The sequence below is a fragment of the Petaurus breviceps genome, unplaced genomic scaffold (assembly GCF_028583685.1).
Source record: "Petaurus breviceps papuanus isolate PSGF00001 unplaced genomic scaffold, PetGlider_PUasm1.0 90769, whole genome shotgun sequence".
In the NCBI taxonomy this organism is placed as follows: Eukaryota; Metazoa; Chordata; class Mammalia; order Diprotodontia; family Petauridae; genus Petaurus; species Petaurus breviceps.
Genome location: NW_027187341.1, coordinates 10,623,723 through 10,637,963, shown reverse-complemented (window position 1 = coordinate 10,637,963; position 14,241 = coordinate 10,623,723). Strand labels below are relative to the sequence as shown.

Sequence of the window (14,241 nt, the reverse complement as noted above, 5' to 3'; positions counted from 1 at the left end):
TGGAAGAAATGTGGCCGTTCTGAAGTTCATCTCATAAAAATATAGGGGTTTTAGTGTAAGTTCAATAGGAGTCCCCAAAATGTGATATGGCAGCCAAAAGTCTCCCCAAATAAAAAAACAGACAACAACCCCAAATACAACTTTCAACTACATTAGGTGAATCATAGCATACAAGAATAAGGTATTGGCCATCCCTCTAGATTTTGATCTGTTCCTACTATATCCACAATACTATGTTCAGTTTGGGTCCCACCTTTTAAGAAGGTTGGATAAATTGGAGAGGGTCCAAAGGAGGGTAACAAGGAGAATGAAAGTCCTGGAGTCCATATCATGTGAGGAAAGGTTGAAGGAACCAGAGACAAAGAGGAGGATTTCATTGGGAGGTAGACCAGGTGCTCCTCCCTCACACTTAGGGAGAACTTATTTCCCAACCTGATTAAGAGGAACAAATTCAGGGTGTAATACTTTGTCTCTGAGCAGGGGACTCTGCGTGCTCAGCTCTCTCCTCCAGATAGCAGGCAATATATTGAGAGACCCAGGGTTGTTCCCTCCTTTATTTAAAAAAGGAATAGTGTATTTCTGAGTCTTAGAGATGAAAGGAAGTTTGAGATATCATCTCCCTATTTTCAGGCAGGTAAGGGGCTATCTCTGTTTTTAGTCTCAGGCAGATGAATGGACTTGCCCAGAATCATTAATCTAGAAAATGATATGACCATGACTCAAATCTAGGTCTCCTACCTCCTAATCCATTACTTAACCCAGAGGGGTTACACCTCAGTTTCCTTGTCTATTATATTTGTACTACCAACCACATAGGGCAGTTGTTAGTTAAGCATTCTGTAAGCTTTAACTACATCTATAAATAAATAAGACAAATAGATGGCACAGTGGATAGAGTACCAGGCTTGGAGTCAGTAAGACTCATCTTCCTAAATTCAAATCTGTCCTCAGACACTTACCAGCTGTGCGACCCTGGGCAAGTCATTTAACCCTGCTTGCCCCAGCTCCACATATATAAAAAATGGAGAAGGAAATGACAAAGCACTCCACTATCTTTGCCAAGAAAACCCCAAATGGGGTCATGAAGAATCAGATACAACTGAAATGACCGAACAACAATAAATAAGTGTGATATTGTATTGGGTACAAGGAAGGCATTGCTAAGAAAGGGCATGAAGACAGAGATAGTTACATGTAGAGTCTGCTGAAACCTGGGAAGGGTGGAAGAGTACCAATTGAGAGTGGGGATGGCGATTGGAATTCAGGAAAGGGAGGACAAATTTTCTTTTCTTGCTAGAGTTCAGGAAACATGTCCTACTGGTCAGAAGAGGCAATTCTACCTTCAGTACTACCTGGACAACTCAAAGCACTTGCCTTGGTTACTTAACTTTAGTTTTCTCATCTATTATACAAGGCTAATGATAGTATTTGCCCCAACAGTGTGGTTGTGAAGCTCAAATGGGATGATGTGTATAAAGTGCTTTCCAATCCAGCCTTTACTTACGCAGCTGCCAAAGTGACCTAATGCTCAGGTCTGATCATGCCATCCTCCTACTACTCAATAAACTGCAGTGGCTCCCTATTACCTCTAAGTAATCAAGTATAAGCTCCTCTATTGGGCATTTAAAGCTCTTCACAACTCGGTTTCATCTTGTCTTCCAGACTTCCTACACTACACATTGTTCCCCTTCATATATTCTGTGATCCAGTCAAATCACCCATCTCTCATCACCCACTTCTGAACTTTTGTGCTGGCTTTTCCCCATGCTTGTAATTTTCTCTCTCCTCACCTCTGCCAGCAGGAAAAGATTATGTGGCTATACATGGGACCCTGAGCCATTTGAAATGGTAGTTATAGAGCACCCAGGGCACCTCTGGGTACTGAATGGTGAGCCCCATTGTGTGTCTGCACTCCATTTTGTAACATATGTCCATAAATGAGAAGAAAGTACTAGAAAAGAAAAGACATATAGTTTTCTTTCCTCCATGTGGCCTAAGGTGGGGTCTTATGCATAGGAACTGTTTTGATCCAGTCTTTTTTTCAAATAAAGTACAGTTCTGGGAACCAGATATTGCATTTTCCAAAGGATTGTAAAAGTTAATATTGGCAAGAGATAACTGGCTGTGGTGTGGTGTGTACAATGCTGTTAATTTATAAAGTGAGACCATGAGTCATTCTTATCTGTGTGTGTGTGTGTGTGTGTGTGTGTGTGTGTAATACTCTGTGAGAAATGACCATAAGTCACTTGTTCAGAGGAATTTCGTTTTTAGGGAAATTCCCATTGAATACTATAAAAGCCTTCACAGAACTCCCCCTAAACATTGCCTACTCCAGCAAGGAAGGCAAGATGAAGACAGTAGGCCTAGCTTTCTTGCTAGCCTTTCTGCACCTGCAGACCACCCCCATCACTGGGCAGCTGCACTCTGAGGTAAGAAGAATCTTTGAATCCTAACTTCCAGTCTTCTCATCCACTCTAATGTCTTCTTTCTGCTCTCTGAGAGTCTCAGTAATTGTTCATATTTGCCTTGTCTTATGGATTTGCCAAATAATTTTGACTCCTTTTGCTTATAATGCAGCCCCCATAAAAGAATCATAATTTTTCCTCACTAGCAATTATAGAAAAAGGTGTCACGTCTCTTCTCCTCAACCAGAGTACAAGCAGTTTGGAGGTAGAATTTATTCCATGTCTTAGGTGCTGCTTGAAAGTGACCCCGATAGAAAGTATGTTCCAAGACCCCTTTAAAGTCCCCTTAGAGTAGAGTAGAATTATATTATCCTTGCTATGTATGCAATTAATATTGTCTACACTATCATTTTTTCCTTTGGATGAGATTATTATTAATTGATTATAATAGTAATAATAATTGATATTTATATAAAGGGTTTTTTTTGCCTTTAGGAGGGCAATTGGGGTTAAGTAACTTGCCCAAGGTTACACGGCTAGTTTTTTTTTTGTCTTAAGTGTCTGAGGCTGGATCCAAACTCAGGTCCTCCTGACTCTGGGGCCGGTGCTTTACTCACTGCATCACCTAGATGTTCCTATATAAAGTTTTAAAGCTTGCAAACTTTTAAGGTTTTTAAAGTGCTTTATGATCATTATATCTTTTGAACCTTGAAACAGCCTTGTGGAAGTAAGCACCATAGATATCCTTATCTTTATTTGTACAAAGAAGGAAACTGAGGTACAGAGATTACCTGACCTGCTAACTCTGGGGTCAAGTAATGTACTAAAGGATATATTTCTGAAGGCACATTTTGATTGAAATTTAGCCCTTTATAAATTTCCATAGGGTTAGTTGCATGTGAAACTTTGGAAACTTACTTTCAAAGAGGGTTGGGGTAGTGCAATGGGACAGAGGGAGATCCTACTTCTCCTTTTGGGGATATAGTAAGGTGGAGGAAAAGAAAAGATGAAGGACAAGAACAAGAACTTCCTTATCTACTTGGACTCTCCATGAGTACTCAGTCTTTCTGTAGGAGCTCTATGCTTGTACATCTCCTGAAGTGTCCTTTGGTTGAAAGTCATTGAACTTGGAAAGGAACCACACAATCACAGATTTCAGAACTTGCTATGTAGTCCAACTCATACACAGAGCTAATAGATGCTCTTCTAACCTCTCCATAAAGACATCCTCAGAGGGGGAATCCACCCTTTCTCCAGGCAGCCCATTCCCCTTTTGGACAGCTCCACTTATTAGAAGGGTTTTTCCTGACATCCAGCCCAAGTTTTCCTCTTTGCAACTTCCAGCTCCTGGTGCTGCCTTCTGGGGGCCAAACAGAGCAAATATATCTTTTCCATATATTTTTTTAAGGCAGTTTTCACACCCCTGAGTCTTTTCTTCTTATTGGGGAGAATTCAATGGATGAATATAATGGGTGATCTTACTGCTCCTATAGCTGGTTCTTTGGTACATTTCTGAACTTAGAAAAATTTACTCTATGAATGTAAAAGTAGCAATTTTTCTCTTCAAGTACTTTTCATAGTTTAAGAACAGTTAACCAGGTCTACCTAGTATGGGTCTCACTGGGGGGCAGGTAGAGAAATAGTAGGCTTCATACCCAAGATCTTGGGACTTAGAATTGGAAGGGATCTTAGAAATCTTCTAGTCATATTTTATGGACGCGATAACTAAAGTTTAGAGGGATTAAATAACTTATTTAAAACCAGATAGGTAGCAAATAGCAGAGCTGGATTTAGAACTCATTTCTTCTGACATCCAGATTCAATGATGTTAAAACAATACATGCTGTTTCCTGGATAGATAAGTGGTTTTAACTTGGGGTCCCTGAGCTTGTTTTAAAAATGTTTTGATAGCTATATTTCATTATGGTTGGTTTTATTTAATGAATATAAAATATTATTCTGAGAAGAGATTCAAAAGTGTTGCCACATTGGGTCCAAGACATGCAAAAGGTTAAGAATCCAGGTTGGATTACATCCTTGTAGAAATGAAGGAATGAAGTGGAATTCTTTGTATATTAAGCATAAAACATCTGTGTTAATAAACCATGGTTTGGAAGGACTCAAGATCTCTGTATTTTTCTAGGGAATATATATAGGAAAGGTGGTGGTTATTTTTTAAAAGGACCATTTTCTTTAGTAATTATACAGGCTAAAAGTGCAAGCATAATAAACGAGGAGATAACTCTTAGTAGCCCAAGCTCAGATTCAAGCACTTCTTTAATACATATCCTTAAAATATTTTTGGATATGATTAGCATTCATTGCTGTTTTTTTCTCCTGTAGGGGGAAGTGAGCATGAATCATTCATCAGCCCTCTTCACCAGCCAATCAGATACCAGCATTTGGGTCAGACACGAGTCAGCTCCCTTAGCTAGATAGAAGTGGGTCAGGATGCAGAGGAATCCAAAATGCTGATTGGTTGCTGAGGAGATGTCAAGGAGATAATGATTTGAATGTAGATAAGAAATTGCAGTTCCATCGTGCTTAGAGTTTTAAATTTTCTTTCTAGTTTACTTATCTCTCTCTGATAAATCACTATCAGAGACTCCTGATACAAGATCCTGTCATCTAGCTGCAAACGATTCTGCTGAATAAAATAGCTTTTGAATCTATGTTATCTTTGGGCATCCCCCAACTATTCTTTATTAAGGACTAGATGTCATTCCTACTATAAACCCAGTTTTCCTAAGCCATCAGATTGGGTTCTTTTAATTTGCCTTGGACTTTCAAGTCTGATGAGCCCTTTGAAAATAGTAGTAAACCTTTTGCTTTTAAATTGTCACTGGGCAGATATCAAACATAGCACTCCCTAAACTTTAAAGATTCCTAGTGTCTCCATCCATCTATTTGTCTATCTGTTCATTTATTCATTCATTCAATTATTCAACACCTTGATCTTTGCAGGTGTCTAGACCCTGCTTTTAATCAGAGTAGTTTGCAATTTGAAATAAGAAAAAAAATGGGTCTGAGGACCATTTCCTATAGAGCTCAAGGTAATTTACATTCCCTGGAGCTCATCCTACAGAATTAGGGCAACCATTATTGTCTTCATTTTGTACACTGGGAAACAGATACAGAGGCTAAATGCTTGATTTAACACAACGATTGATGTAGATGGAACTAGACAGCAGGTATTTAATACATAGTATCATAGATCTACATCTGGAAGGAACCCAGAGGTCACCTAGTCCAACACCCTGATTTTAGAATAAGGAAAAAGAGACAGAGGGAGGTGAAGGGACTTGTCCAAGGTCACACAGGTTTGGTAGTAAACATCAGAAGTAGAATGTGAATTCAAGGGTTCCATCTGCAGAACTTGGGCACTTTCCACTGTATCACACTGCCTGCTCTATGTTGTGTAATTTGGCATTAGGTTATGCCACCTTTTTACAATTATTTTGTAATATTTGGATTGCAGTGACCCTAATTCTCCCCTTTACCTTGGGAAGGGGGAAAATCACCTACCTTTCCAAATGCACAGGGGAAGGGGAACATTCCTTCAACTTCTAGCTCAGTTTTTCCATTCAAGTGAGTTTTATGTACTAGCCACAGAGAGCAAGCAATCACCATTAGTATCATCAGATTTGAACTTGAAGGGGAACTATATATCTCCTGGGAGACACTGCTCAAATTTATGGGCCACTTTGTAGTCAGCACAACATGATGGACTGATGACAAGCCCAAAGACAGAGCTGGCAAACTAACTGTACTAGGCAGGAGATGCTAGGTAAACGTCCCATTTGCATGACTTTCAGGTCTACTTCAAGACTATAGTCATTAACCAGCAGTTCCTAAATGTTGTCTTGAATCTTCTTGATGTCTACAGTTTTTTTGAGTTGAAAGGACTTCCCCAAGAAGGGAAAGTACAGTCTAACACCTCATTGCTCAGTTAATTAACCTCCCCTGGTCAAAAATAGGTCTGAAGTTTTCTTTTTCTCCCCCTTCTTTTCTTTTTTGGAGAATTATTATAATTATGTCATTTCTTCAAAATTCCTTGCCATGTTACTCCCCACTGCTAAAGTATTAGCGTCTTTTAACTTGAGTCTTTCTTTCAAGCTTAGACAGATAATACAATGCTAGCTCCAAGGGGCTATGGCTTGTCTGCCAAGTTTCTACTCTTTGAGGATCATAGGATTCTGCCTGGATGAGGGTCCTATGAGTTGTCATATGGAGCAGACCCACTCTTCCTATGGATGGGATGGGGGAGATGTTTCTCACCGGCACTTTATCTTACTTGGCCCTTCCCCCAGCAGAAGCAGGCTTTTCTTTCAATGCCAACAATCCTATTATAGTGGTCATAGAATGGAGACTAGGTCTAATGTTATACTTTTAGCTAAAGTAAAATGTACTAGATATAAACATCACTTTCTGTTATGCTTGCCTCAGAAACCTGGAGGGGTAGAATTTTTTAAAAATGTCTTTTCAATTTCAGGGAAGCTGAACTGGTCCAGAGGCCCCTTATGGACTAAGTTTAGTTTATAGGGTCATCTAGTTCTGACTTGTTCGGGGGTCTCAGTGGTTGGTGGAAATAGAACACACAGAGCGTGTAATCACAGCTACAACCGGCTGACCTCCTGAGACTTGAGCTGTGGGGAGCAAGTACTTTCAAACTTTGCAGTCTGCTATGGTTCAGACTTTCAAAGAAGCCATTCAGGCCGACATCCCATGGACTGATCCCTGAGCTCTGAGTAGAAGTGCCTGTTGACTCAGGGAGATGAAATCATTGCAAAGGTCCAAGGAATGCTCAGGTCAGAAGCAGGGTTTCTAGGACTGACTTTGTGTGGTTGGTAATCATGCTGGTAATAGTAGACAAAATGTTAATTGGGGCACAAAAGAGGGCAAGAGGAAGGGCTGTCATTGAAAAATATGCAGTGGCAATTAAGTATTAACCTAGATGTCTTAGGGAAATTGTATGTATTTTAAAATTAGTTTTCTGCAAACAGGTTTTCCTCAAACTCACATGCATTCCTTACAGAACAAATGATTGGCTTAATCCTCCTCCATCCCTTTAGAAGAGGTGCTAGCTGAACATTTTTCCAGGTGTGTAGGAGATGAAAGCCCGATCTGTATTCTCCCATTCTGTTTTTCATTGCAAGGTGTAGAGTCCAGGAAGGTAGGGGTAGAGTGTGAGGAAGGAGATATAAGACCCATATTTCCAAGGGACACTAGGAAATAGAACCATTGGGATTTTATATCCAGAATGTCGGGACCAATGGGAATATGAACAGTCACTTAGTGTGAGCTCCTTATTTGACAGGTAAGGAAATTGGGACCCAAAGAAATGAAGTTATTCGTTTGAGATCATATAGCAAGTAATTTGTAGAACTAACATTAGAATCCATGACTCCAGACTTTCAGACCTGTGCAAGTTATATTGAGTTCTACAATAGAGGAAAATACCTTTTTTTTTCTTTTCAAATATTGAGGAGTTTAAATTAACCTTGGAAAAACAACCTCTTATATAACTCTACAGCTTTTTTGCCTGGCTTATCAAAGACGCCCACATTTTACTGTCCCTGGGATTTAGGGGTCAGACAAGCAAGAGGTAGCATTGTAACCTACCTGTATGTATACATTTTCTTTTTGAGAAACAAATATAATTAGAAGTATGGGAGCTTCAGAGAATTTGTAGTTAATGGGAATGGTTTGAAAAAGGAGCTATTTCCTTCTTACCAAGGTAGCAATGGACTGACTAGGGAACAATTTTACTAAGGGAAGAAGAAAGTGCCTTACTCAATTGGATGGGAGAAGCTGATGGCAGGATGTGGTCATAGCATCAAAGAATTTATGCTAAAAGGGACCTTAGAGGTTATTGAGAGTCCAACACTTCTCAAACTGTGGGTTGTGACCCTATATGAGGTCACTGTAACTGAATGTGGGGGTTGCAGAAAATTTGGCAACAGTGAAAGGTTTCTGAATACACAATGGCCAAAAACTAATTCAAAATCAAATGTGGTATGAATCTGAGGTGTTTCTGACAGAGCTTGCTCATGGTGCATCATGGAGCTTTCCTGCAGCCTTGGTTCTGAACACACAACGTGCGTGCTTTGCACTGCATGTGCCATCATAGCGTGCAGTGCCAACAAATGCTGCCAGAAACACCTCAGCTCAGATTGGAGACTATTGTATGTTATGAATAGCAGTGTTTTTACTGTACATACACAATAATTAAATGAATTTTGGCTTGGGATTAGGACAGAATTTCCAACAAATTCTGAAATGGCCTAAACATATTTCTGCCATTTTGTACTCTGTATTTATGCAAAGTGGCATTGACAATTATAAAATCAAAATATCGATCAACTCTGAAAAATGTTGAAGATGCTCTGTGTCCTGCAGTATCAAATATTCCACCAAGATTTAATTCTTTATGTAAAAATAAACAAGCAAAGCCATCTAATTAGTATGCAAATTTGCTTTAGTCTTTAGTAAGTGGTAAAATTATATGTATAACAAAGAATTGTTTTAAAATAAATTTCTTTATGATTTACTGTCAGTAAATGTTTGATTTGCATACCTGTTTTATATACCTATGTACCTGGGGTTGCTTAAAAATTTCTTGGATGAGAAGAGGTTGCAAGTGGAAAAAGTTTAAGAAGCCCTGATTTAGACCAACCTTCCCATTTTACAGATGAGGAGATGGAGTTAAATGACTTGCCCACCCACACAACTGGTAAATTGCAAAATCAGGACTCAAACCCAAATCCACTGGTCTTTTCTCTACACCATGAGAGTGACAGAGCTAACCCATCTGGGTCTATTGTGACTACTGAATGGGGAGGAAGCAGCCTTATGTTCCTTCTCTGAGGTAGAGGAAAAGGATTTTCTCCAGTGTTTCTCAGAGTTCATAAGCGCCATGGGATTTAGAATTGCAAGGGATTTAAGTGATGTCCATCATTTTAAAAGTGAGGAAACTGGTCCTGAGGGATGATGTGACTTGTCTGAGGGCACACTGGGGTTCAGTAACAGAGACAGGTATCAATTTCAAGGTTTCCCTAAAATTCTGACTTGAGGGCTCTCAGGTCCTCTGACTGCAAATTCACTTCTTCACACAGATACTATGCCAGTCTTTTAGTACAGGCTATTGATTAAAAAAAAATTCTCCAACCCCTAAATCTGGCTCGTAGCTTATGTCAATATATAGCTCTCACCTTTGAAAATGAAGTAGCTATTACATTCTTTTCTAATCCTATTCATTTATGTGTTTAACTTCACTTTTCTGCCTCTCTCTGAATACTCTATTCATAAATGAGTATCTGTCATTCAGTTTGACAGTGACAGCTTTTTTGAACTGTTTGTGTTGAATTTGTTTTCCTAGCTCTTCTCCAATTTCAATGGCTCCTTGGATGACCACGGAATCTGCACATGCTCTATGGTTCTGCCAGACATGTCCTTTCCTGTTCAGAAGGTGGAAAACTTGGAAATCACGGCTAATGTTCTCACAGAGAAATTTGAGAAAGAATTTATTAAAGTAAGCACCCCCCTTTCCTACCTCCCAAGATAGTATTCATCCTTATGCTAAAATAAATGAACCTAGACTGGGTGATGTCCCACATGTTTTGTAACTAAACATTTTCTACTTATATCCAGGTGAGAACATGGGACCATGTTTGTGACATGTGGCAATGTTGGTGTAGAGTGGGTATGCAGAGTGTCTTTTGGGGTCTTAGATTTGCTTTTATAGAATGAAAAATGCAGACAGGAGCTTTTAATACTTGAAGGATTTGTAATTTCATTGTGGGTATCAACTCTACTGATGCAAACTGAAAATTCCTTCTTGTCTTAGTAGATAGTTTTTGTGAGTTGCTGTGGTTACAAATTTCTTTCTCTGGTGGGCCAGGGTGGTGATCGACCTCACATTTGCTAACCTGATTAGAATCACACAATTTGAGAGCTGGAAGGGACCTCAGTAGCCATCCACTCCAATCCTAAAAGGAACCTTCACTGTGATGTAATTGACAAGTGGTCGTCTAACTTCTTGAAGACCTTCAAGGAAGGGGAACCTATCACTTTTAGAAGTTCTCTTTTTCACTTTTGAATAACTTGAATTGTTAGGAAGTTTTTTTCCCTTACCCTTCAGTTAAATTTGCTTTTTTGTAATGTCTGCCCCTCTGCTCCTGGATCTGTCCTCTGGAGAGAAAGAGAGCTGGTCTAATCCCTCCTCAGAATGTCAGCCCTTTAAATACTCAAGGATGACTATGATATTCCTGTTACTCACCCTCCCCCTACCTGAATATTTTTCTTCTATAAAGAGGCTAGACATCTCCAGTTACTCCAATCGTTTTTTTTTTTTTCATCTGACAATAGATTCAGGTACTCAAGGTCTCAGGTTACAGATAATGGTGCTAGAACACACACATGTGTATACATGTATGTGTGTATACAAACACATGTACACACACATATATGAAATATAATTTTTTTGATTGGTAGGACTTGGCAGAGCTTATGCTCTGTTGGAAGCCCTCAAGGACACAGGGTCATCTCTATGCTTTGATGAAGTATGGGAGGGTCACTTTAGTGGATAGTAGATCTACTTAAAAAATAGAAACCAGGTGCATCATGTATAAATGTTCACTTTGTAAGAACACTTGGTTCATATATATATATATATATATATTTAAGCAATTGGGGTTAAGTAACTTGCTCAAGGTTACATGGCCAGTTATTTCTGGGTGTGGTGTTAAGTATCTGAGCCTGGATTTGATCCCCAGGTCATCCTGACACTGGGGCCGGTGATCTTACTTGCTGAGAGGTTCATATATTTCAAGAGGCACTATGCTTCTTTCCCAGGATTTTGTTTTCCTTCTTTATCCTTCATTACTATTTTTATATTTTCCTTACCATCTTGATTTTGTTTTCTCTCTCCTTTTCTTTCATTCCTTTATCTTTTTCAACTCTCCTTCCCTTCTAAGTCTTTCTTTTCTTATGTTTTTCTCCATCTCTTCTTCCCTTTGTCTTTTCTCCAGCCTTTCTTTTTTCTTCCCTTTCTCCCTCCTTAATTTCTCCTTTCTTTTCTCTTCTTGTTTCTCCTCTTTTCTTCTCCTTCTTGTCTTTGTGTCCCTTTCTTGTTCTCTTTTGTTCTTTGCTTCCCTCCTTTTACTCCAAACTTAGTCTTCCTCTTTCTATCCCTTCTTTTTTCCTCTTCATGCCATGTCTTCTCTTTTCTCCTCATTACTCTTTTTACACTTCCCCTTTTTCTCTGGGTATTGGTTTCTTGCCATAAATAGCCTCAGTGAAAGCATTAGTGCATTAGACCAGATAAGCTAAGCTTTTGGAGGAACTAAGAAAACATTGCCCTGGGAATTTGGACCACAGCTTTGCCCCATTGACCAATGGAACCTTCTTAGCCTCTATGCTGTGCTTCAGGGATGACATATTATTCTCTGACCACTTGAGCATAGGAAGGATAGAAGGAAGAAATCCAAAAGGGAATAAGGCAAAAGATAATTTGAAGTTGACTGATGTAAAGTGACAGAGAGTGCCGATTTTGGCATCTCCCACTGTGTTGGCCAAGTTTAAAAGCCAATTAGAAAAGACTTCCATATGCATCATCAATGAAGACTCAGAAATAAGGTGCTTACATTTTGTATTACCATTTTATCCAACTATTAATTTATGACCATCTTGTGGTTTTACTGCAAGATTCAAAATAAGTTTTCCTGGCAATTTTAAGCTCAACTGCCTCAATTTCAAACATAGTTATCCTTTAAAATAAAATTATTGTGAGGATGAGACCCTGCTTTCAACTCGAATTGGTAGATAAATATTCCAAGTTTAAATGAGGTGTCCAAGAAATGTGTTTGACTGCTCCAGGAGCCAAGCTTCTTAAGAAATAAAATGTCCTTGAATTAATCAGCAGGAAAGGCACAGCACTAAATTATAAATTCTAGCCATTAATATTCATAACCCCATTCTAGCATAATCAAGAGTAGATAAGAAGTTATGCATAAAAACATAACAAGTGGAGGAGAATCCTAGGTAGAGATCTTTTTAGTTAAAATCATTTGCTTTGAAATAAGGGAAGCTAATGATTTACATGTCTTCACTTGCCGGCAGGAATGTGAAGGACAGTTTGAAATCTGTATGCTGCTTAAGGGGGAATGTGTAACTTGGCAGATCCATGAATATGGGACATTTAATTCCCAGTCTGGAAGTCAGGGCAGGCAGCAGCTGCCTTGTTAATAATTGGCAGGGAAGGAAAGTAAAGTAGGTGGGAAAACTCTTAGGTCTGAACAACAGTTGTGGATTGGGAGAAAAATTCTTGAGCGGGTCCTGATGGCACCATACTTCTGGGTGTACAGGGAAATGGGTGGGCTAGAGGCATAAAAGAGACACTCGCATGTGTTGTGATAATAATCATAGCTCACAAGTATACACTAGAAGGAAAGGAATAAGCATTTATTAAGTACCTACTGTATGCCTGCTAAATTATAGACATTATCTCATTTGATAATCACAACAACACTGGGAGGCTGTTATTGTGCAGTCATGGCTGACTCTTGGTCCCATGAACTGTACTGTGGTTTTCTTGGTATCTCCTTCTCCAGTGCATTAAGGAAAGCAGAAGTTAAGTGACTTGTCCAGGGTCATACAACTAGTAACGATGATGATGATGATGATAGCTAACATTTACATAGCAATGACTATGTGTCAGGCACTGTGCTCAATGCTTTACAATTATCTCATTTGATCCTCACCCATTTTATAAATGAGGAAACTGAGACAGGCAGAGGTTAAGTGACTTGATCAGGGTCACACTGCTAGTAAAAGGCTGGATTTGAAATCAGGTCTTCCTGACTCCAGGCCTATTGCTCTATCCACTGTGCCATCTATTACATTTTATGTTTCAAAGTTCATTCTTATCTGCTCTCTCATTTGATCCTTACCACAGTTCTATGAAACAGGGCAAGGCAGGTATTATGATACCCACTTTATAGATTTGTAAACCAGGTCTCAGAAGTTAAATGACTTGCTCAAAGTTACATGGCAGCTTACTGACTCAGTTAAAACTGGAATCCAGGTTTCTCAACTCCCAGTCCCATGCTATTTCTGCTGTACCAGATTGTTTTATCAAAAGCCATCGACAAATTACTCTTTTATAGTCTCAAGCAGGCCCATGGTCTATCAGTGGTGCCATCAAACCTACAGAATGCAAACTTCTTAGCCTAGCATGTAGGGCCTTGTGTAATCTGACTCCAACTCACCTTTCCAGACTTTGATTCCATGCTCTTCTTCATGAATAATCTTCTAGTCAATCCAGAGCACCAGATGTTCCCCAAACTTGTTATTCCATCCCCTAGTGAGCATTCCCAATGCTGACCTGCTCCATTGCCTAGAATCTGATGACTATATATTGTGGACTAGGTGTGTGCAGGTGTAGTGATGTACCCTGGAAGAAGACTCCATCATTGGCCCTTCCTCTTCCACTCAGGGCGGGGCCAATGGTCATACTTGCCCTATGGTGTGCTGAGGGCAGGGGTGGCTCTATGCACAAAGGCTCCTGGACTCTCTTCATATCCTTACTTCTATTTAAGGTTTATCACTCATGCTAGCCTCTTTTCAGTGTCTTTCTCTCGTTTCTCCTGCGATCTGCTTATATGATGTCCTGTCCTGGTCCTTATTCTCCCTCTTAAATTTTTTGGTGATACACACACATACATGTATTGTGTGGGCACATTGTATTCCTCTGAGTAGAATATAAATTCTTTGAGGGTAGGGATTTTTTCTTTCCTTCCTTCCTTCCTTCCTTCCTTCCTTCCTTCCTTCCTTCCTT

General features: G+C 39.4%; 1 protein-coding gene across 1 annotated transcript in view; it reads left to right on the top strand.

The window, feature by feature from the left end:
• The first annotated feature begins 2,272 nt into the window (after window positions 1-2,272).
• The window catches only part of OLFM4 (olfactomedin 4), a 40,638-nt gene continuing 28,669 nt past the window's right edge, over window positions 2,273-14,241 (top strand). Inside the window, exons 1-2 of the mRNA XM_069068626.1 lie at window positions 2,273-2,429; window positions 9,784-9,936. Of these exons, the coding sequence (XP_068924727.1) occupies window positions 2,349-2,429; window positions 9,784-9,936 (234 nt within the window). The 5' untranslated portion in view covers window positions 2,273-2,348. The remainder of the gene's footprint in view (window positions 2,430-9,783; window positions 9,937-14,241) is intronic.